The 24069-nt window shown below is 26.9% G+C and overlaps 1 protein-coding gene across 10 annotated transcripts in view; it reads left to right on the top strand.

Annotated features, from left to right (window-relative positions):
• The window catches only part of LOC111685494 (putative uncharacterized protein DDB_G0286901), a 55679-nt gene that overhangs the window by 17438 nt on the left and 14172 nt on the right, over nucleotides 1-24069 (top strand). For 3 of the 10 annotated variants that reach the window (XM_046951531.1, XM_046951530.1, XM_046951523.1), the window contains exon 2: nucleotides 22366-22407. The exons of the other annotated variants lie outside the window; for them this stretch is intronic. In XM_046951531.1, coding sequence (XP_046807487.1) covers nucleotides 22366-22407 — 42 coding nt within the window. The remainder of the gene's footprint in view (nucleotides 1-22365; nucleotides 22408-24069) is intronic. 10 annotated transcript variants of the gene reach the window in all.

Raw genomic sequence — 24069 nt, 5'->3', positions numbered from 1 at the left:
ATGTTTGCTTCCTGTAGATTAGTTAGACAAGTTACTAGTATTTCAGTCCGGAGATCCTGAGTTCGATTCCCACCAGGGTCTCTGGTAAAAGTGCAAAAATCGTGGCAAAGGTATATTTTTTCAGATATTACAATGTTTTCGAAAAATTCTTTTATAATAATCTGTAGGAGAAATTAAAACAGTTACTTAATTCCATAAGTACTTCGTTGGAAGCAATGAATATGCGATTTGCTTTAAATTTATTCTAATTCTTTTGATTTACTTAAGTTTATGAACTTTATATTTTCTAAGATTTATTTACACTGGAAATCAATTTATATTGGGTTCATAAGATGTAATGAAATATTGCTTCTTTGGAAGTAATAAACATGCGGTTCGCATGCGAAATACTTTAACATAATTGGATTTAGTTTATAGTTTTAAAGTTGAAACTGTGTTTGGACAGTTCCTGTTTATCAGTTGAGTATTCTTGTATACGTATTCTATAGCATGTTATGAAAAATCACTTCTTTGGAAGTGATGTTCATAAGACGACTCAGAAAATATAATCTAGCATTATAAATACTTTACGGTATTATAGAGAAATATTGGCTACTGAAACACTCTGGGTTCAGCTCTAAATCCGAAAACTACAACTGAAATTCGGCAACGTAAATACTTCGGTTCTCGGTCGGCTAAAGACTAATTATGTGGAAATACGACTACGTATGATTTCCTAAGACTAACTGTGAAATACAATCCGACACTAGTAATTGTCGGATTGTATTGCTCTCGGTCTTCCAATAACTACGTTAGGTATTAACAGGTTGCCAATGTCAGAATACCTGTAAGTACAGAAAATAATAGAAATAATGAAAAGAGAGATTCAAGAAACTAAATGAGAAGGAGAGAGAAGAAACGACAGACATATCATTGACATAAAGACGTTATGCGAAGACTACTTTCAGTCTAGTGAGCGTTTGACTGATTTGGACAGATTCAAAATTACCGTAAATCGTTCTGATTGAACATTCGATAGATAATTGAAATATTCGATTTCGAGCCAATTCCAGCGCTGGACAGTTACAGCGAAGATGGGCTACAATCTCATCTTCATTCTCATTCTGACACCTACTGCAGAAGTTCATATATGGAATACTAATGCTTCAAGCTAATGACTAATAAGGTATCGGCTTACGATATCTTATGGTTAAGACTATTGAATATAATACGACGAGATCGGTCGGTTAACTAATAGTGGTAACTATCGTTAGTGCACATTACAGAATATTTCAGATTATCGACAGATTGCAGTTTGACAACTGTCCGACTGCAATAATCTGACATTTATTACAAAATCGATAAAGATAAAAAAATCCTTAATGATTTCAATAATTATTTTCATTTTTTAATTAATAAACATTAATTTCCTCAATTTTTCTATAATATTACCCAGTAAGTGTTTATTTGAAACCTTTTAAAAAGAAATTGTTGACTTAACAATGTAACTAATACCGGGAAGTAAAACATGCAGAAAATAAAAATACTGAAAAAAACCTTCACTACCCAACATACATAGATGTCAAAGACAAAACAGGCTTAAATTGATTTATTGGTAACAGAAATCAAGCAACAACAATATGAGCAAAAAACAATAAAAAAAGAAATGTTTTCAGATGTCTTTTAGCCAAAATAATGGTTTAAACAAATGTAAAGACAATTTTTGAAACCCAACAGACTTGGACAGACAGACAATCGAAAAGTAGTTTATTACTTTTACAAGCACCGAAACCAAGATTAAAACAATCACCTTCGCCATGACATTTTTTTCTTTCTTTTGAGGGGAATAATATTGTTGGTGGATTGTTTTTTTTTACCAATAAAACTAAATTAATTTTTTTTTAACAAAATAAACCAATAAATGTCAACCCAACATTCATAGACAAACAAAATTACTACAACAACAACAACAACAATAAACAAACACCCAAAAATTATGGTCTAAAAGAAATTTAGCAAATATTCAACTCAACAGACAGAAAGTCATACCAGTCATTCATTGATACAATAAAATTTAAAGGGTTTATAACAACCGAACAAACGAACAAGCAACAAAATTCACTTCACATTTCTTCACATAAATACTGGCGTTTTGAAAACAACTACAACAACAACAAAATTCAACTTTCGATTTTATTTCATGTTGAGCCAGTTTATTTAGTGTCAATAATTGTATGATCTTGTAGTTGTCATTAAATATATAGTTTTATTTTTTTTTTTTCAACATATTAAACGTCATTTTTGACATTTGTTACTTTTTAACAAAATTATACTTTTTTATCACTAAAAGTTTAGGTTTTTTGTTGGTTTTTGTTTATCTTTTAAAAACTATCTTTTATTTTTAACATGAACTTCAACTTAACCTACCTAAATAAACGTCATTATTGTTTCTGTTATTGTTGTGTTGACTTACCTGTCTTTTCTTTTAAGCTGCCAATTGAGCAGCACTGCTTCCAACTTAAATAATTCCTCGTAATTCTTCTCCCTTTTAAATGCCAGTGTTTTATTTACTTTTTTTTTCAAAAATGATGTTTAAGAAGAAAATTTCCTCAATGTGAGCAGCATTTTTACTTTCATTAATGTTTAAATGAAACGTTTTTCGAAAATAAAGTGAAATTTAACCCAGCAAACAATAGCCCAAAAGGCTTTATTTATTAGAATTTTTCTCTAAGAAGAAATTTAAAAAAATACTTTAATAAGAAAACTGATTGATTTTTGTTTAACATTTTCATTAGAACTATCAGTGTTCCGGAGGATTGTTAAATTTAGAATAACATCGTTCTTCCGATATTTGGATCTAATTTTGACCTAAAACGGGCATTGACGAATAATCTGTTATTGAGTTTTTCTGTCCTATCCGTCAGCTCTACATTCCGTTCCTTCGCTTTTGCGTAGTTATGTCTGTAATTCTGTATGTTTCCTAAGAATCAGTAACATCATACAATCGTGGGACTTGCTCATTTTTTATTCCAAACGGACGCTTGAGATTGTCTCGTCCATGCTTTTTGGCAGATTAACATTCTCGAGTCCCTTGTGTTTCAGTTATTTCAAGGAAAATAAAATTTATCGTAAATTTTCTAAATAAAAAGAATTTATCGTAAATTTTCTTATGAAAGAAAATTTATCATAAATTTTCTTATTTGTCATAAATTTTCTATAATTAGAAAACTTAATTGTAGTAAATTTCCAAAAGAAAGAAAATTTATCGTAAATTTTCTAAAGAAAGAAAATTTATCGTAAATTTTCTAAAGAAAGAAAATTTATTGGAATTTTTTTAAAGAAAGAAAATTAAAAAAAAAGAAAATTTGTCTTAAATATTCTAAAGAAAGAAAATTTATTTTCTTAAATTTTTTAAAAAAAGAAAAAAAATTCTTAAATTTTCTATAAAAAGAAAAATTTTCGTAAATTTTCTAAAGAAAATTTATAGTAAATTTTTATATAAAAAGAAAAGTTTTCGTAAGTTTTCTATAAAAAGAAAATTTTTCGTAAATTTTCTATAAAAAGAAAATTTTTTGTAAATTTTCTATAAAAAGAAAATTTAACGTAAATTTTCTATAAAAAGAAAATTTATCGTAAATTTCCTATAAAAAGAAAATTTATCGTAAATTTTCTATAAAAAGAAAATTTATCGTAAATTTGCTATAAAAAGAAAATTTATCGTAAATTTGCTATAAAAAGAAAATTTATCGTAAAATTGCTATAAAAAGAAAATTTATCGTAAATTTGCTATAAAAAGAAAATTTATCGTAAATTTGCTATAAAAAGAAAATTTATTGTAAATTTGCTATAAAAAGAAAATTTATCGTAAATTTTCTATAAAAAGAAAATTTATCGTAAATTTTCTATAAAAAGAAAATTTATCGTAAATTTTCTATAAAAAGAAAATTTATCGTAAATTTTCTATAAAAAGAAAATTTATCGCAAATTTTCTATAAAAAGAAAATTTATCGCAAATTTTCTATAAAAAGAAAATTTATCGCAAATTTTCTATAAAAAAAAATTATCGTAAATTTGCTATAAAAAGAAAATTTATCGTAAATTTATAGAAAATAAATAAAAATAAAATAAATTTATAGAAAATTAATGAAAATTTTCTATAAAAGATAATTGGACAATTTTCTATAAAAAGAAGATTTATGAAAATTTTTCGATGAAAAGAAAATTTATGAAAATTTTCTTTAAAAAAATATTACCAAAAACTTTCTTTAAAAGAAAATCTTTTATGAAAAGAAATATTATAGAAATTCTTTTCTACTTTTTTTGTCTCATTAATTTTTAATTAAAACAAAAGTTTGCCCTTTGTAGATAATACAAATATTTCATTGAATCAATTTACAGGAAAAAAACACATTAAACTAAACTTTAACCTCGTTCAAGTAACGAAACATGTGTTTCTTATAAATTCTAATCGTAGAATTTTTTTTAAATCACACACAAACTGGGTCAAGGTCTTCTGTAGTAAAAGTAAAAAATAAAACATTTATTCTATAAAAAAAAAAAAATTACACACAAGCTTTCACTTTAAAATTAACACTTTGGTTTGTTGGGTTTTAAAATACAACAAGATACAAAACAACGTCATCGTTGTCATCATCACACACACACACACGTACTCACTCCAACGTAAACAAAAACTATGTAGACGACGTAATATTGGTTGATCGTAATTTAAACATTGTTGTTGTCGTTTCTGGTTTTATTTTATTTAAAATTTTGCCGGCTTAAAAAAAGCTTCTTTTACTCACTCCTCTTCCCCGACATTGCTTGTCTGCCTGCCTGCCTGCCTGTCCGTCTGTCTATCTATCTTTGCTTTATGTTAAATATTTGTTATTTTGTTTGTTTATTTATTTATTCATTCGTCTTTCTGTCAGACTGACTATTTGTCTGTCTGTTTGTCTTCCAGACTTTGTATCATTTTTTAAATTTTTTTTAATGCTGCTCAAGAGTAACAATTTTTTTTAAATAAAAGAAAAAAACTACGTGAAACTTTCACTTTTTTCGGCAATTTTTTATGTGTGTGTGTGTGTATATTTGTGTACATTTTTTATCCAATTTTTTTATTTTTATTACAACAACATACTAAATATGTACGTAGTTCGTATTTCTTGCTTTTTTTAAAGAAATATAAAAATAATCATTTATTTGAAAGTAACTTATTAATGTTTATGACTATTTTTTGGCAAATTTTTATTTCTCATTTAATGTCTTTTATATAAATTTTTTAAAAAAGGAATAAACAAAAAATACAACTTTAAACAAAAATTTGATAAGATTTATGACGTTTTATTGCTTGTAAGCCTCCTTTTCCGTGTTTGTCTGTTAGTTTTAGTTGTGGAGCAAATTGTTTGAAATTCCTTAAAAAAGTAATAAATTCATTTTTATTGAATTGTGTAAAATTTTTGAAAAATTCTCATTTAAACTTTTTATTAATTTTCTTATTTTTAAAATGCTTCGATCTTAGTTGAAGAGTATTATGTTTAAAAGCCGATTTTTTTATACTTATTCATTAGCATTTATACTCTTAATTTTAACATGGTGATATTATTGGAGTTAAGAACTTACCACTTTAGCTAACAAATAACTACTTATATAAGTACTTACAAATAGGGAGTTAAAAAGTTGTTATGTTTTAAAAACACAAAAAAAGCTCATATCAGAATATGAACTTGGTCTCCTTGTTAGTTAGTATTACTCACAACATCACCGCTTAATTATTTTATTGTGCGTCCAATAATGGATTTCACAGAAATTCTATTATCTTTCTATGTGTGTGTGTGAAAAACAGTTGTTAGAGCGCATTTCAATTGAATGTGCAGTAAGAACTGGTTAACTTAAAATAAAGTATTTATTTAACTGATTATGTGTAAGTCATTATAATACTACTTAAAAGTAATGCAAGCAGTTATTAAAAAGTAAGTGGTTATATAGTACAAGCCATTAGGTACCGAGTTTTTGCTGTGTTATTTCAGCATTAAAACAAATAAAAGAAATAATACCAGTCAGAGGCAACGTCTCGATTATAAAGCGGTGGAGATAAAACTTCCGGCGGTGGGATTAAAAACTTCGGTCAATTAAAAACTATTAATATTTCATCATGACCTTTCTATAACCGGTCAAATTTACAACTATTCCGAAGTACAGCCGAACCCTTTGTTTCGATTAATGCAAAATACTTTCTCAAGCCAGAACCGGGAATATGAAAATTTCTTGATTCGGTTTTCGCCTTTTAAAGATGAGCAATTCTTTTGGCGCGGAAGCCAGAATGATGCAATGTATTAACCTTTCTTATAAAATGAAATAGAACCAGATCCTCTGAGTATGATTCGTTCTTGGTCTATATAAAATGATCTGTTCTTATGGCGCGAAATGCATTATTACAAGAATGAATACATGTCTTGACTTTTCTTAAAAAGGAGTATGTTTGTATGGGGGTTATACGAAATAATGAACCGATTTTAATTATTTTCAATTCATTCATTATTGGGTTAATTTTCAAGATAATTTGATGGAAAATGTTACATGCAATATTCCATCAAATTAAATTGCAACCTGTAGAGTGCACACAAGGTTTACGCAGATACACGGACAGATGGACGGACATAGCTAAAACGTCTCAGAAAGTAATTCTCAGCCGATTGGTGCGTGTATGATCAATATTTTCGGGATCTTACAAACATCAGCATAAACACATAATATCCTCCCCACTATAGTACTTTAGGGTATAAAAATACGACGTATACTATATACGACCATATAATATGTTAAAACTGGCATCAGTCCCCGATTCCTGAATACATTATTGTCAAATTTATCAATCTGAAGTTTAGATAGAATTTAAAGAAATCTATTATCTATTTCCATCGGTTTCCCTTCCCCCAAGACAAAGTAGAAGATGATATTTTCACTTTCACTGCACTGATTTTCTATTCCAACCTACTGTTATCTTCAAAATTAAGGAAATTTACCAATCACATGATCATGAGTGTAACACATATATTACGTCATAATTTATTTACAATTTCTAATAAATCTATAAAAAATTTTTAAAATTTTACAACATGAAATTCGTAAACGTAATATAGTAGTAGACAGCATATTTTAATTCCTTAAAAAGTGAAGAAGAAAATAACCACATTTAACAAAAAAAAAACTTAAAAAACTTAATAACCCAGTTTTTAATAAAAAAAATTTAACAACAACCATAATTTGATTTCAAGCAAAACGCTATGAATTAAAATAGAAATTGTAAAAGAAATCAAAATCAAAACTAGAGAAGAAAGAAATAAAACATAAAACAACTTACTAAACTAATTACGAGTATAAAACATAAAAATAAAAGAAAATAAGGAAGTGACCAATATATTTTTTACAAAGAAAAAAAAACTAAAAATTGCTTGCCAAATGGTGGCAACTACCAAGTCAGCGTCAGTTTTATAATTTTTACATTAAAACGCTTTTATCATGTTTTTTCGTATAAATATGTTTATTATAAATTAAAAAAAAAAACAGAAAAAAATTAAACTGGCATGAAAATTATCACTTTAAGACTCATTTTATCCATCCGATCGTGTGACTTATCCATCAACACTAAAACCTATATTGTTTTATATTATTTTTATTTAAAAAAAATTTGTTTAAAAACTGTCATTTGATTTAAGCATTTTCTTTTAAATTCCAAAAAATACATACATGTTAAAATTATATATAACGTGCTTTGTTTAATTTATAACATTTAATTTGTTTTTAACTACAACAACTACGTTATGGTATTAACATTAAATAAAATAATAATATAAAAAAAACTTTATAAAATAACACTAAAATCCAGCTTATTTGATACGTGTAGTGTGTTTTTAAACATCCCTGTGGACAGTGGATGGTCGAGTTATTAGAAAGATTTAAATTAAATAAAAATCATGGATCATAGGCAAATTGTTATATTTACTTTGCTCTATTATCGAGGAACACAAAAAACTTTTACAGTGAGTTTGAAAGGAGATTAAAATCCGATGATGTACACCTAGGCCTCTATCGGTCCTCTTGTGCGCTCCTTAACCAGTACCAGGTGAGAATCGAACTCACCATCTCAGGTCTACTTGACTAGAACACTAACCACTTACTTTCCGAAGGCTTTTGCTATTTAGATAGCAGCAAAACTTAAACAGACCAATATAAACTTTTCGAGATATCGTGTCTTAATGGATTAAAAAAGGTTACTTACCATATTTTAAAGTTACTAAAAGCTCGAAAACTGTAAGTCCAATCTGTTGATATCAGTTTAATGACAAACTTGGAGTCAGCACGACACACTCCTTTAGTAATTTGAACACTAACCACTTACTTAAGGCCTCTATCGGGCCTTAACCAGTGCCTCCGAAGGGAACCGAACTCATCACCTCAGATCTACCCGACTAGAACACTAAACACTTACTTACCCGAGGCTTTTGCTCTTTAGATAGCAACAAAACTTTAACAGGCTAATGTAAACTTTTCGAGATATCGTATCTTAATAGATTAAAAACAAAACCTATATTGACCATATTTCAAAGTTTCTAACAGCTCTAAGACTGAAAGTCCAAACTGTCAAAATCAGTTTAATAACCGATTGGAATTAAGTACAACTTAGTCCTTTAGTAAAACAGCAAAAGCATGGCAATGGCCCGTGCTTATTTAACTACTTACTTTTTAATGACTATTACATACCGTCTGTATTACTTAGATGCAGTGGACATTTCCTCGTAAACACTTGTTTTCAGAAACAACACTATTTACTTAACTCCCTACTTGCAGACGATCTTAGTAAGTACTTACCTAACACGGTATTTGTAGGAGAGTTTGGTAAGTACTTGCCTCTAATGACTCAAAATGCGAGTGTGTATGTAAACATTTGCATTTTAACGCCTTTTATCTCTGGATTTAATGTTACTGCCAAACGAAGTAGAATGAACAGAGCATTTAGAAGCCACTAACAGACTAGAGACTGTGCCCGTATTCTTTAGCTGCTCAAAATAGGATTAACAGTAGGTAATCAAAATGGTGAAATAAAGTTTATGACGTGTACTTACTTCAGAGCACTTTCATACATAACTTGCCTTTCAGTATTGACGAAGCTCTACAGTCTATTAAGCTCTAGATATACTAAAGCTTAAGACCTCTCATAAACATCAAATGGCTTTCCAGTTAAAGAATAGGGTTAATGAATAGGGTATCTAATGTTTTGTTAACAAGTCTGTATAGTCTAGAAAAGTATTTGAGTTTAAGTTCTTCTAACAAATCCCATTGTCTCTATAGAAATGTGTTTGACAGAATTCAAAGTCGCTTTCGGTCGAACAGATTAATGTGACAACTAACTCTTTAAAACTTATTTTTTTAATGGATAATCGGACATCCATAAAGAACATTTAAATCCAACATAATAAGGTCTTGGAGACTTTTCAATTGCATTTGCTAATGTTTCAATAATAGACTCTGATTTCTGTGACATTCCGCGATGCGCAATCAAATTGTCGTTCTTAGGCGAAATTATGTCGTAAATCGAAGGCTACATTATGATTCGCTCATTTCCGTCAGCGAGTTTAACACAAGTACGTAATCTTAGAATAATATTTTCGTGAAAAATCTGGTTCACTAGGTCTAACGTAAATATATTAAAATAGATTCCGAGATCTGAGGGCTTTCGGAAATATTAAATTCCCGATTAATATTTAATAAAAGTGTCGTGGTAGAACGAATGTTTCCGATTAAACTTCATAAAGTAACACCTAAGAATAGAAAGATCTCTCATTATCAATTGTAAAATATATAATGACTCCGTCATTTACTGGGAGGAAGTTTAAGTCTGAGGGCCTTGACAATAATCAAATTTTTTAAAATTACCTTCTGGTTCTGGCTGTATATGGTATATGGCTCTTTTATAATATTGTCTAAAATATAAATTTGGCTCTAGCGGATCTATTTAATAAACTGTTTGATACTTTTTTCTTCGGAATGAATTCTATAGAAAGAGTCAAAGTCGATGTAAAAGTTGGTTTCAAAATAGAGTCTACATACATTTATCAAAGACCAAATGTTTTAACAGAATTTTCATATAATGGCTTAAAAGCTTACATTTAAAGACTTCCCTTTCTTCCACATTAAATCCACCAATTAGACACAACATGTGTTTGTTCTACTTGGAAGGCAATCGTCACTCTATGAATTACAAAGAAACAGTTAGAAAGCTAGTCTACTGGAAGCAATGAAACATTTTTAACATTATTTTATGTTATCTAGATTACTTGGGAACTGTAAATAGATGACTATCGTGCAAAAGGGAGTACTGGCTTTCAAAGAGTACATTTCTAGGCCAAGCAGGTGATTAGACTTTACTGGAAATGTCTGCCTTTTTTGCATACATTGACTCTTTAACGAAATGATCAGAAATGACAAGTCTTCTTAAAGTTAAACTTTAGAAATAAAACCGATCATAAATAGTTCAGTTCTGAGTCCTTTTCCTCCCCTTGAGAATAATAATTTCAACGGCCTTGTCAATGCCATAATACTAAGCACGACACTCACTGTAATTATTGTTGGTATATCGTTGTTGTTGTAATATGCATAAATGTTGATGGTTGCATTTATTCATCGTATCCAACTAAGTATACATATAAATACTTACTCGTGCATATACAAACCGATAAATATTTAGTTTGTGCTAAAAGACAACAACAACGAAAATATTACACTTTCACTGATTTTTTCGATGTTTAGTCACTTTTTTTTCTTGACTACTCTTTTAACTGCAACAACAACATAAAAATGTACCTGTTGTTATTGTTTTTCTGCTGTTGTTGTATATTTTAATGTTTTTTGCACGTTTCGTTGCATTTCTTTAGCGATTGCGCAACCGTATTGAATTAAGTGAGTACTTGTTTGAAATATAACTTGTCTGTTTGTTTGTCCGTCCGTCCGTCCATGTGTCTGTATGTTTGGTCACTTGTAGTGATTTGTATGCAGTGTAACTTCCATTACTGTACGTACATACATTGTTAAATGTGTATGAAATAATAATAATATTCAACAACATCATCGTCAGACTCATACATGTTGTTAGTGTTTTATTTTTTTTTAATTTTTGAATAAAAAGCTACCAATTATTGACTGCTCACACGTTTTTTAACCAATTTAGAAATTTAAGTGGTTGATTTTTTTGTTCGAAATTTACTTACATTCATTGTTTTACATACTGAAGTAGTGTTGTAGTTCTGGGTAATTTAGTTTTACAATAAAAACAAATTAGTTAAAGAAAAATATAGTCGAAAGGTGTTTTAAGCACGTTTCGAGGTTTTTGGTTTATTTTTATTTTATTATTTTTTTTGTTGAACAAATTTTATGAAAGAATTTTTTTCATTTTTTATAAATGGCAATTTTTGGAACAATATTTTAAAATTAAGTTTATAATTATGTTTTTATTTATTACTTAACAGCTTTTGTTGAAAAGAATGAGTTGAAGTTGTTTATGATTTATGGTAGAAGTTTTAGGATTGTTTTTGTCTATGAAAAGAAATTTTTTTTTATTTTCTATATAAAGAAGATTTTACCGATAATTTTCTATACAAAGGAAATTTTATAGGAAAATAATTTTATCGAAAGTGTTCTAAAGAGAAACAAAATTTTAAAGAAAATGTTCTATGGAAAGAAAACATTATTGACAATTTTCTAAAGAAAGAATATTTTATGGAAAATTTTTATAGAAAGAATATTATACCGAAAATTTTTTTATAGAAATAAAATTTATTTGAAAACTTTCTATAGAAAGAAAATGTTATCAAAAGCTTATTATTGAAAGAAACTTTCAATACAAATTTTTACAGAAAGAAACTTTTATCGAAAATTTTGTAAAAAAAGAAACTTTTGTTAAAAATTTTATCAAAAATTAAAAAAAAGTTTTTGAAGAAGAACAATTTTTATCGAAAGAAATTTATAGAAAATTTTATCGGAAAGTTTTTGTAGAAAGATGAAATGATGAAAATATTCTATGGAAAGAAAATTTCATTGAATAATTTCTAAAGAAAGATTATTTTATAGAAAATTTTCTATAAAAAGAAAATGATATCGAAAACTCTCTCTTAAAAGAAACTTTCAATCAAAATTTTCTTTAAAAAGAAACTTTTTTCTAAATTTTTTATAGAAAGAAACTTTTATCGAACATTTTTTTACAGAAAGAAAATTTAATCAAAATATTTCTATAGAAAGAAGATTTCATAGAAAATTTTCTATAGAAGAATTTTTTATCGATAATTTTTTATAGAAAGATTTTTTTATTGAAAATTTTCTACAGAAAAGAAGAAAATTTCATGAATAACTTTCATTGCTATTGGAGAAATTTCTATCGAAAGAAATTTTTATAGACATTTTTATAGAAAGATTTTATTGAAAATGTTCTAAAGAAATAATATTTTATAGAAAATTTTCTAAAGAAATAATATTATATCGAAAATTTTCTATAGAAAGAAATTTTATTTGAAAACTTTCTATAGAAAAACAAATTATCGAAAACTTTCTATTGAAAGATACTTTCAATCAACTTATTCTATAGAAGGAAACTTTTATCAATATTTTTCTATAAAAAGAAATATTTACCGAAAATTTTCTCTTAAAAGAAACTTCTATCGATATAAAAGTTATAAAATTTCATCAAAATATTTCTATAGAAAGAAGATTTCATGGAAAATTTTCTATAGAAGAAATTTTTATCGATAATTTTTTTATTGAAAATATTCTACAAATGGAAGAAAAGAAGAAAATTTCATGAAAAACTTTCATTGAAACAAAATTTCATATAAAACTTTTTATAGAAAAAAAGTCATAGAAAATATTCTATAGAAAGGACATTTTTTTCGAAAACTTTTATAGAAGAAAATATTATTGAAAACATACTATAGAAAGAAAATTTTATTGAAAATTTTCTCTAGTAATCGAAAATTTTCTATAATAAGAAAATTTTATGGAAAAAAGTAAGAAAATTTTATCAAAAAATGTTCCATAAAAATAACATTTAATTAAAAAACATTTCATAAGAATTTCTAATGGAATAAAATTTAATAGAAAAAATTTTCAGAAACTATATTTTATTTAAAATGTACTTTAATAGAACATAATTTTCTATAGAAGGAAAATGTTCTATAGAATAAAACAGTTTTTGAAAATGTTCCTTAAGAAAAATAAATTTAATTGAAATTTTTATCGAAAAATTTTTATGGAAAGCAAATTCTATTGAAAATTTTCTTTAAAAAGCAAATTCCTAAGGAAACAATATTTTACCGCAAATTTCCCATGAAAGAATATTTTATCAAAAATTTTCTATAAGAAAGAAAATTTTATAGACTTTTTTTGAAAAAAAGTTATATTTTCATAAACAAAAAAAAAATATATTAAAAATTTTCCATAATTTTAGCTTTTTTTTAAGTTTTCTATAGACAGTAAATTTTGACGAAAGATTTCTATACAAAGAATTTTCTATCAAACTAACTGAAGTAGCTTTTCTACATCGAGGTGTGTGATTTTACCAAATATCTTTCCGCTTGATACATTGTCAGTGGGATTAACTTTCTCGTGATCCCTTCCCTTCCCTTTATCTTTCGTTTTTCCTTGCTGATTATTCCCGAGTAGGCTCTATATCCATATGATGAAAATATAACATCTGGAAGAGCCTATTAATTCCAATTTTGTTGTATAGACTTCAGTCTGGAAAGTAATAATCTAGACTGCAGTATATTTAATATTGATTTTCTATCAGGTTTATTTGTATGAAAATGTCAATTTATTAAGATGATATTTTTGATTAGTTGTCTTTTTTAAAAAGATTTTTGATAAAGGTTTTAGGTCTACGAAAGATATTGACCGATCAATTTCTTAACCATAGAAACAAACCTCTTGTTTTATATGATTAACACTCCTTTATTAAAGGGGTGTTAGGTATATTTCTCTAACATTCCCACATTGAATATCTCTGTGAAAAGAAAACTTGTATTAAACACCTACCAAATGCGGAATAATTGCAATTTAATATTTAATTTATAAATTTTATGCCAACGAAAGAAGAAATTAAAAAAAGACGCGAATATTGAACATGATTATAGCATTACTTTTTTTATTGTAATGAGACTGTTAAACAGTATGATGGCATACTAAAAATACAACAACAAGAAAAACAAAAACTGCATAATAATAATCTAAATAATAGTAACAACAATAATAATAACAACAGTAGCAGCAAAATGAAGGAAAGTGTAACACTTTCTGTTAAATAAATAAACAAGTTAAGATACAACAAGACAAATCAAAATAAAAACAAACCAAGCGAATCGAGTTAAAATATAACAACAACAACTCATACATAAACACCAAAACACACACACTCACACTCACACAGTAATGCATTAAAAGAGTGCAATAATGAATGAAAGAGTGCATCAGTTGGTTGATGTTGATGAATGAAATGTAATAATGAAAATGAAATGAAGTAATGTTAAAAATAGCAACAACTATACAACAACACAACCGACATGCATAATATTAAATTAAATCTGTTGAACATTGTTTTTGTTTTTTATTTATTACATAATAATTTCTTTTTTTATTTTGCACATTTTTTTTTAATAAAAACAAAGAAAGAAATTGTGTGGAACAAATAAAGAAAAAAAAATGTTACGCATACGTGGTGTATGACCAACAAATGAAAGTGCAATATTTGCTCAAACGCAACCGGGACGCAAAATGTTGGTACTTTTTGGCTACTATTGCAAAAGTGCAACTTTGTTTTATGATAAAATTTTTTACTTTTGGAAATATTGTACTTTTTGTTTGCATGATATCTTTTGGTACTATTTTAAAAAATTTTGGTACCTTTTTTGCAAAATCTAAGACTAAACTTTTTGATCACAATTTAAAATTCGCTCTATTACTAGAAAGTTTTAACGTTATGTTTCTGGTACTTTTTTTTTAAATATTTAGTACTATTTCCTCCCCCTTTTCGCACAATTCTATTTGTATACACACACTATTAACCTGTCGTCTCAGTCCATTTATAATTATTTCTATTTATGTTGTTGTTTTAATTTTTTTGTTGTTTTAACAAATAATTTTTCTTTGCCTTGATAGCAAACGAGGCTAAATCTGCTCACGTTTATTATTATGTATGTACATTGCAAATATTTCACATACGTTTAAACGTGTATGATCGTCGATCGTCCAACTGATTCTCAGTTGTAAAATATGGTTCATGTTTTTATTGTTTGCTTTTTTTTGCGCATGTGCAACGTAGTATGATTATTATGTACTCTACATGCATGTGAGTTTGTATTTCACTTTCTATTTCATTTATGGTGCAGTAGGTGCATTCTACTGGGGCATTTCTATTGGATTTTTATTTCATTGCAGATTACATAATATTTGTGTTTGAAATATTAAACGCAAAGTGTTGTATGAAAATAACGATATTTTTTAAATAAAACGTTGACCTATAATATAGAGACATACATATATTGACAGATTTTTAATAAAGTTTTAATTTTTTATTATTGATCTATTTCTAAAAAGATTTTCGATCAAATAGATATAAGACTTTTGATAAATTCTTTGTATATTTAAAAACATTAATATATTTTAATGAATTTTCGATTTTAATGAATTTTCGATTTTTGATTAATTGCTTATTTAAAGATCAGTATTCGATCAGTTTCGATTCTATTGAAAGTTTTCTGATCATTTTTCTATTTAGTAGAAGATCATTGAAAATCATAGATCAGTTAACTATACTAAAGATACTCTCTTTAGTGGAAGATCAGTAATCAATTTTCTCTTTATTTCAAGATTTGGAATCATTTCTCTCATACTGGATGATGAGTTCTTTTCTATAAAAAGATATTGGAAATAACTTTTCTATAGCAAGGTTTTTGATCATTTCTCCTATAAGTTAAAGATCATTCCTCAATTCTCTCTCTCTCCCTACCTCACGACTAATAATATATGGTTTATTAGTTCTCTATTTACTTGCAGATCATTGATTGATGATCAATGCTCATTGAAATTTTTTAGAGAAATATTATTGATCAATTCAATATGTAATACAAGAACATTGATCAGTTATTCATTTATTAGAACATTTTTGCTCCTACAGAAAGATATTAGTATGTAATTAGTTTTTTTATGGATCATTTCTCTATAAATGGAAGATCATTCATCAGTTCTCTCTCTCTCTCTCTTTCCACTGGAATATCGTTGATCAGTCCTCTAATAACTAGAAGATCATTGATCAGTTCACTACTAATTGGTAAATTTTTAATAATTTGTCTCTCTTTCTCATTTGTCAATTAATTTGTGATTGATCAATTCTTCTTTTTTTTCATTTAAGCAATATTGTTGATTAATTCAAAATTTACTGTAAGAACATTGATAAGTTCTCTATTTACTGGAATATCTTTGCTCATATTGCTCTCTACTAGAAGATTATTGAGCTTCTTTCTTTATTTTTATTTATTGAAAGATTTTTTATTAATTAATTATTTTCTGGAATCAACAGTATTCCATTCTCCATTTAGAGAAAGATTTTTGCTTATTTTTATCTTTTCTAGGAGCTCCATTTATTGGAAGAGTTTTAATAAGTTTTCTCTTTACTAGAAAATCATTGTTTAGCTATTAATTTCTAGGAAAATTCTTGATCATTTATTTCTTTAATGGGATAATATTAATAAATTATCTATTTATAGTTCAACGATCAACGATCAACACTTTCTATACTATTAGGTAATTGATAAGCTTTTTACTGGAAGCTTTCAGATAATTTCATCAATTTCCTCAATTTAACGGAATATTATTGATAAATTCTCCATTTATAATCATTGGTCAATATGCTGTTTATCATAGATCAATAATCAATTTATTATTTTGTTGATTTTTTGTAGTGAGAAACTCTTTACAAAATTATTGATAAAATCTCATTCAAACAAAGATCATAAGATCATAGATCAGTTCTCTATATGTTGCAAGAGGTTTATTTCTCTTTGCTGGAAGATCCTTGGAGATCATTAAAAAATTCTTTATTTATAGAAAAAAATCATTGATCTGTACTCTCTTTATTTTTATTATTTAATTGATTTTTATAGTGAGAAACTGGTTGCAGGAAGATCTTTAAACAACTCTCATTAAAAAAAGCTGTTCTCTTTTCATGAAATTCAAAGATCAGTTTTCTTTTTTATCATGATTTTTATATCTTTTTAGAGGAAAATTGGAGATTATTGATCAGTACTCTCTTAACCATATATCAATGATCAATTTACTTTTTATGGAGTTTTAAAGTGTGAAACTCTCTTCTGAAAGCTTATTGATCTATGCTCATTTAAAAAAGACCGCTATTCTCTATTCTAGATGATCATATATAGATCAGTTGTTTAATTATTGGAAGATTTTTATTTCTTTATTATATTATCCTTTTATGGATGAAAATCATCACAGATCAATTCTCTATACAAAACAGATTTTTGAATTGAGAATATTCTTTTAGCTAGACGATTTTTAATGTATTCTCTTTATAACGAATGATTCCTGATCGATTCTTTATCTAAGGAAAAACAATTTTGATCAATTATTTACTTATTGAGGGAATATCGATTAGTTCTCTATTTATAAAGAATTTTTTTTATCAAATTATATATAAAAAGTTAATTGTGTAACGTTTTCTTTAAGTTATATTTGTATAAAAAGTATTTTTTTAATAAGGGTTGAAACTTTTTATATCTAACTTTTAAAATTTTCTAAATTAATTAATTTCTAACAACTAAAAATATGCTAACATAAGACTAAGACCTAATTATTATTATTTTAAAAATTAATGACGTCAAACTGAACCGAAAAAAAACTAAATTATAAATTAATTAGCAAAACACAAATTTTTTATATTCGAAACTGAAAATAATATACATACCAAATAAGTGAAAGTTTAATTCCGCATTCTTCTTTATTTCACTCAATTTTATTTTAAACATTTTTTTTGCCATGGTTCAGTTAAAATCAAATAAACACAAAAAATATATATACTAATGCAAAAAACAACCGAAACAATGATTTAAACAAATGACCGAAAATACAAAAAAAAAAATCCGAACCTACAAAAAAAAAACACATGAAAATAATGAGAATAATTTGAAATTAAAAATTTTCAAAAAAAGACATAAGACAATATTTTCAAAAATTATACATTTTAAAATGTTAAGGTAGTCCTCATCATCATTATCGTGATTATAATGTTGATGATAATCATTTCCACTAAAAAGAAATAATGATTTACGGTTCTAGTCAATGAAAGTGAAAACTAATACCAGTTTTAAAACACAATGTGGTTGTAACAACAAAAAACAATTTAGAAAAAAAAAACAAACAGAAATAAAAACAATAAAACCGGTAAAACAAAAACACTGGCTTAACAAAATTATGTAAATTATATTTAATTATTAAAACAAAAAAAAAAGAAAGAAAGAAAAAAAAAAACAAAAAATAAAAATGCTTTTTTATAGTAACAATTATATTTCAACCAGTTACCATAGTCAGCTACCAATAAAAAAAATCTCTTTTAAAGATAAAACCATAAATTATTAAGATTCTTTCAAATCTTATAGCTTCTTCAAGTTTATGTGTTGTGTATTGTGTGTGTATGAAATTTTTGTTGTTGTTTTTTTTTTAATTTCAAAGTAGTTGACCCAATTTTAACAAGTCTGTGTTTCAGTTTTGTATTTCTTTCGTAGGCTTTACTTTCTTTAAATGGCATTTTTTTGTGGAATTCTTTTTGGAGTTTTGTAATTTTCTTTTGTTGTCCATCTACGCGCTTTTATGGGATTTTTTTAAATGCTAAAAATACCTTTTTTTTGGTGTGTCATTCCAAAGGCTTGTGTTACAGTGGTTGTTATAAGTGTTAAGATCAATTTTTATACCCTATACACTACTATTTTCTATACTCTACACTACTATAGTTTTGAGGGTATTATACGTTTGTGCCGATGTTTGTAACACCCAAATATATAGATCCTACACAACCAAGTATACTAATCGGCTCAGAATCTGCCAGTCTGTCATCCATTTGTTATTCGTTTTCATTCATCCCAAGAACGAACACTATTGCAAATGGTTGAAATCGGTCCATTATTTCAACTAGACCCCCCTCCCCCCCCTACTACCGTAAACCTCAAATACGGCTTTTGGACTAATAACTATGTTAAATGTTTTATTATGTTAACAAAAATCGGCAAAACTTATTTTTATGAAAGTCTAAACGATACTGCCTATTTTTCTTATAATCGGGCCTCATTTGACCCTAGCCCCTTCAATTTTTTTAATACTTGCTATACTATAGAAATCATATACAATTTTCAATAGAACGATATTTATTTCAAATTGTTAAAAATTTATTTTAAAGCTATTTACTTTAAAAAACTTTGACTGATCACAAATCTTGATCACATCTTATTCCACAAACAAATAATTGATTAGAAATTTTTCTAAAAACGTAAATTTATTAAAAATCTTTTAATTAAATAAACAAATAATCGAAAATCTTTCGATTAACGAAATGTTTTTAAAATGTTCTTAAATAAAGACAGCTGATCATAATAATTTTACCAAAATTTTTTCATAATCTTTGCAGAATTGTTTGATTGATCAAAATCTTTTCATAAATTTTGAATTGATCTGACATAACCACTTAATTTTGCATTACTTACTGCCTGCATTACTTTGAAGTACTCTAGGAATAAAGTTCATTAAAACTGTATTGTATTTTTCGGCTTTGTCATTTTGTTTTATTGCAACTTAAAAAAGAAAAATGACAATATAAAAACAACATACTTAATAACTTCTTTTTGAATTGATCTGACATAACCACTTAATATTGAATTACTTACTGCCTGCATTACTTTGAAGTACTCTAGTAATAATGTTCTTTAAAACTGTATTTTATTTTTCGGCTTTGTCATTATGTTTTATTGCAACTTTGTCATTTTGTTTTATTGCAACAACATACTCAACAACTTCTTTGTAAGTGAAATTGCAAGTACTACTATAACTATCTAAGCGGGCGTGGAAATATTTGCCTTCAATGTCATCACAGTGTTAAAATAATGACTTAAACTGATTGTGAAAATGTTGTGAAAAGAGGTTTTATTTGAATACTAATTCATTACTTTTTAATGTAATTCTTTTCTGGGATCTTGTTCTAAAATAAATTGATAACTGATTTAATGTTCGTTCAACAAATAGATATCTAATCAAAAATCGTTCCTTAAATAGATAATAACTTCAAATATAAGATTGAAGATCATAAGATCAACAATATTTTCATACATTCAAAAATGAGAAAGTTGTTAATAATATGTCTATCTGTATACAGAAAATTCTTCAAAATTCATTCACCAAACACAAATCCTTTAACAAAAAGAGAGAGAGCTGATCAAAGATCTCTTTTAATAAAAAAGTTTCTAAAGACCTGTGTGTGAGAGAAAGAGATGGTTGATATTTCTTTCTCTTTCTCTCACACACAGAAATCAAAAGTTTCCTAGTGTGAACCAGGTGAAAGAAACTCTATAAAAAATCATTATAAATCGTATTACTCTATTATTCTCAAACTCAAAAAAAAAAACATGTAAAAAAGTATTGCTTAAACAGCCCTTTAAAGAGGTCTCTGAGGATCAGTATTCATCTTAGAGCAGAAATATTGGATGTCATACGAATAGAAATGTAATGCTGTTTGAACACTGACGCTAAGTTAATTTTCTATATGTGTATTCTGAGATACACAGATCTGGCTAGATCATCATACGGAACTGATCTACTGATTGTTTTGAATCGAGCATTGACCGAAAAACGCCAAGAATATGTCACCAGTAATATTCCATAACTACAACTATCGGCCACTTATTGTAATATCCATTTAAAGTTTTTTAGATAAAAGTAGTTGGAAATTACTTCTTTTCCTGTCTTAAAGTCCAGAACAGTCGGATAGATGGATTACTATTTGTTGCGATCGATTCTGAATGATCTCTCTGGGAGATAAGTAGTTGGGAATTTTTTTCCTTACTTTTCTTTAATTTCAGACTTTGATAAATCGTTCTGCATTGATTGTAACAATTAGTTGTCGATTGAAAGACTACTATTTGTTGTGATCGATATTAAACGATCTTACTGTGGTGAACTGAACTTCCAAAAATGATTATCCGTAATTTGCATAATTTGTTCTTGTCCTCAAAAGATCAATATTTTCTTGACACAATTTTTTTTTACCCAACAATATGAAATATAAAAAAAAGAAACAAAAAACACAAAATTTTGTAAATTATGTAAACCTTGCAGTTTGATGTCTATGTAAATTTTGTAGTTTGATGACAAAGTTTACATAGACGGACGGACAAACTGACGGTCGGACGGACGGACATAGCTAAATCGACTCGGAAAATTATTCCATGCTGATACTTTAAAGTGGGTTTAGTACTAATATTAATGTGCATTAAAAACATCATCACAAACCTAACAAACAGTACTTAGGTGGTGCAAACTATTTAAAGTACCTTCTCTCTACTTTACTAAGAGAAGGTAAAGTGACAAATGGAATCCTTGAGTCTACAGGGCTATTAAACTGAAGTGGTTTTCCATTATATCACCAGCTCCCTTTATTTCAATTTCTTGATCTTTTTTGCAATAAATTTCAGCATCTTTATCTTAAGCATTTTATAAAAATGAAATAAAACAATTTTATTTATTTTTTGGTCTTTTTTTTTCTTAATTTCCAAGTGAAAGTGTTATTAAAAGTAAAAGTATAACAAGGTTTTTTTGGAAACTACACATACATACATAAATATATATTTCAGAAAATGTGCGTGTATTTTTAAAACAATTGGTTATTTTTAACTTAAAATTCGTTGAAAAAATACATTTCTTTAAAAGTCTGTGTGTGTATTTGTTTTATTTAAAAGTATCTCTGATATAAAATAAAAGTTTTGCGTATTTTGTTTTTATGTGTGTGTGTATAAGTGAATTGCTTTTTAACCTTTATATATATTTATAAAAAAAATCCCTTGTCATGCTTAAAAAAAGCGCTTTTTCTACAATATTAACGCTACTACCGCTCATTAATGTTACTTTTCCGTTATTTGTTTCATTATTTCAGTTTTTTTTTTCTCCCGTTATGTTTTTCGCCAAAAAAAAAAACAAAATCCACCAATTCAATTCATCAACTTCTTCTTTTTTTTGATTTTGTTTTTCGTTACTTATCTTCTTTTTTCAAATTCTTTTTTTGTTTTCCAGGCAGGAAATCTCCATTTTTGGGGTTCATTTGCAAAACAAACGGTAAATTTATCTTCTTTTTTTTACAAAAAATCTTCTTGTGTTTGAGTTTCTATTACTGTGTTATTTTCTTTGTTTTTTAATTTATCTTTTTTTCTTTTGTTTGTTTAATAATTTGCTATGCTTAAAAAAATAATAATAAATTTGTATATGTGTTGTAATTTTTTAAAAATTAATAGATTTTAAATAAATTAATTAAAATAATTTTTTCTTTAGTTTCAAGTGCATATGTACGCCAGCCCTTAGGGGCAGCTAGCAGCTAATGTTTAGATCATTAATCAATATTTAAAAAATTTCCCAAATTAAAATGAAAACTATTAGAAATTTATGGTTTTAGAAACTAATTCAGAAGCTGCTAACATTTCACATCAGTGTAGCTGATATTAAAGTTGAATAATAATTTTATCTAAAACTGCCGAGATCATATTGATAATACCCCGTTCACACGACGAGGTAACTGTCTATTATAATTCAGAGGCCAATTTAAGTAATACAACTATTAGCGTGAACATGGTATAATATAGGATAACACTGTATTAAGATATATGCAGAATTCGAATCTGGCATTAGAATTTCTTTAAGTTAAGCTTTAGGTTAAGCTATCTCCAGAAAGAAGGAAGAAGTTAAATCATTACTAAACAGATTGTACTTTCAGATGACATGTACAAATTTCAAAAAAGGTGTCTTCTTTTACGTCTCCAAAATGCTCATAATCTATTATTTTTCAGACTTTAGAACACGAACATTTGATTTGAAGGAGAAATTCGAATGCTTAAACTTTTAAAAGATTGTACACAGAAATTGATACAATACTTTGTCAATAGTGAGCTTGTTAACATTAAGACAACGGATGTTATTAAAAAATTATAAAAATTTTGGTGTCAATTTGGTACCAGACGTGTATAATTAAAAAACGTATTTTCCCTCTGCCCAAAGAAGTGTTCATCTTTCGGGGTCAAAAACAAGTCAAACCTGAAATGAATCCCATAGAGAGAGCATTGTAGATTGATCAAAATAAATTGTAGTCGAACGAGATCTAAAGTAATTAAGACAAATTGCAACATGTGGCCGAGTGTTGTCATCATTTAATATTCACCTTGATATGTCTGGGCTAGGGTTTTGTAGTTGAAACGAATAGTCGACTTTAGGACTTTTTGCATTTAGTAAAAAGTCCATATTTCGACTTTTTGCATTTTGTGAAAAGTAGATTTTTCGACTTTTTTCATTTAAATAAAAGTCGACTTTTCGACTCTAAGTATTTAATAAATAGTCGACGTTTCGACTTTTTCCGACTTTTCGAATTTTTTCGACTATTTGTTACTTTTTTCGAGTTTTTCCAACTATTTTAGAGTTTTTGACATTTCTTCCACATTTTTAAAATTTTCGATTATTTTTTATTTTTTTCTACTATTTTCGAGTCTTCGACTTTTTATGACTTTTCGACTCTAAGTATTTAATAAATAGTCGACGTTTCGACTTTTTCCGACTTTTCGAATTTTTTCGACTATTTGTTACTTTTTTCGAGTTTTTCCAACTATTTTAGAGTTTTTGACATTTTTTCCACATTTTTAAAATTTTCGATTATTTTTGATTTTTTTTCTACTACTTTCGAGTCTTCGACTTTTTATGACTTTTCGACTTTTTGACTTTTTTGACGTTTTTTTT

The sequence above is a fragment of the Lucilia cuprina genome, chromosome 5 (genome assembly GCF_022045245.1).
Source record: "Lucilia cuprina isolate Lc7/37 chromosome 5, ASM2204524v1, whole genome shotgun sequence".
NCBI lineage: Eukaryota > Metazoa > Arthropoda > Insecta > Diptera > Calliphoridae > Lucilia > Lucilia cuprina.
Note: the sequence above shows the minus strand (reverse complement) of the source record. Positions and strands in the feature narration are given on the sequence as shown.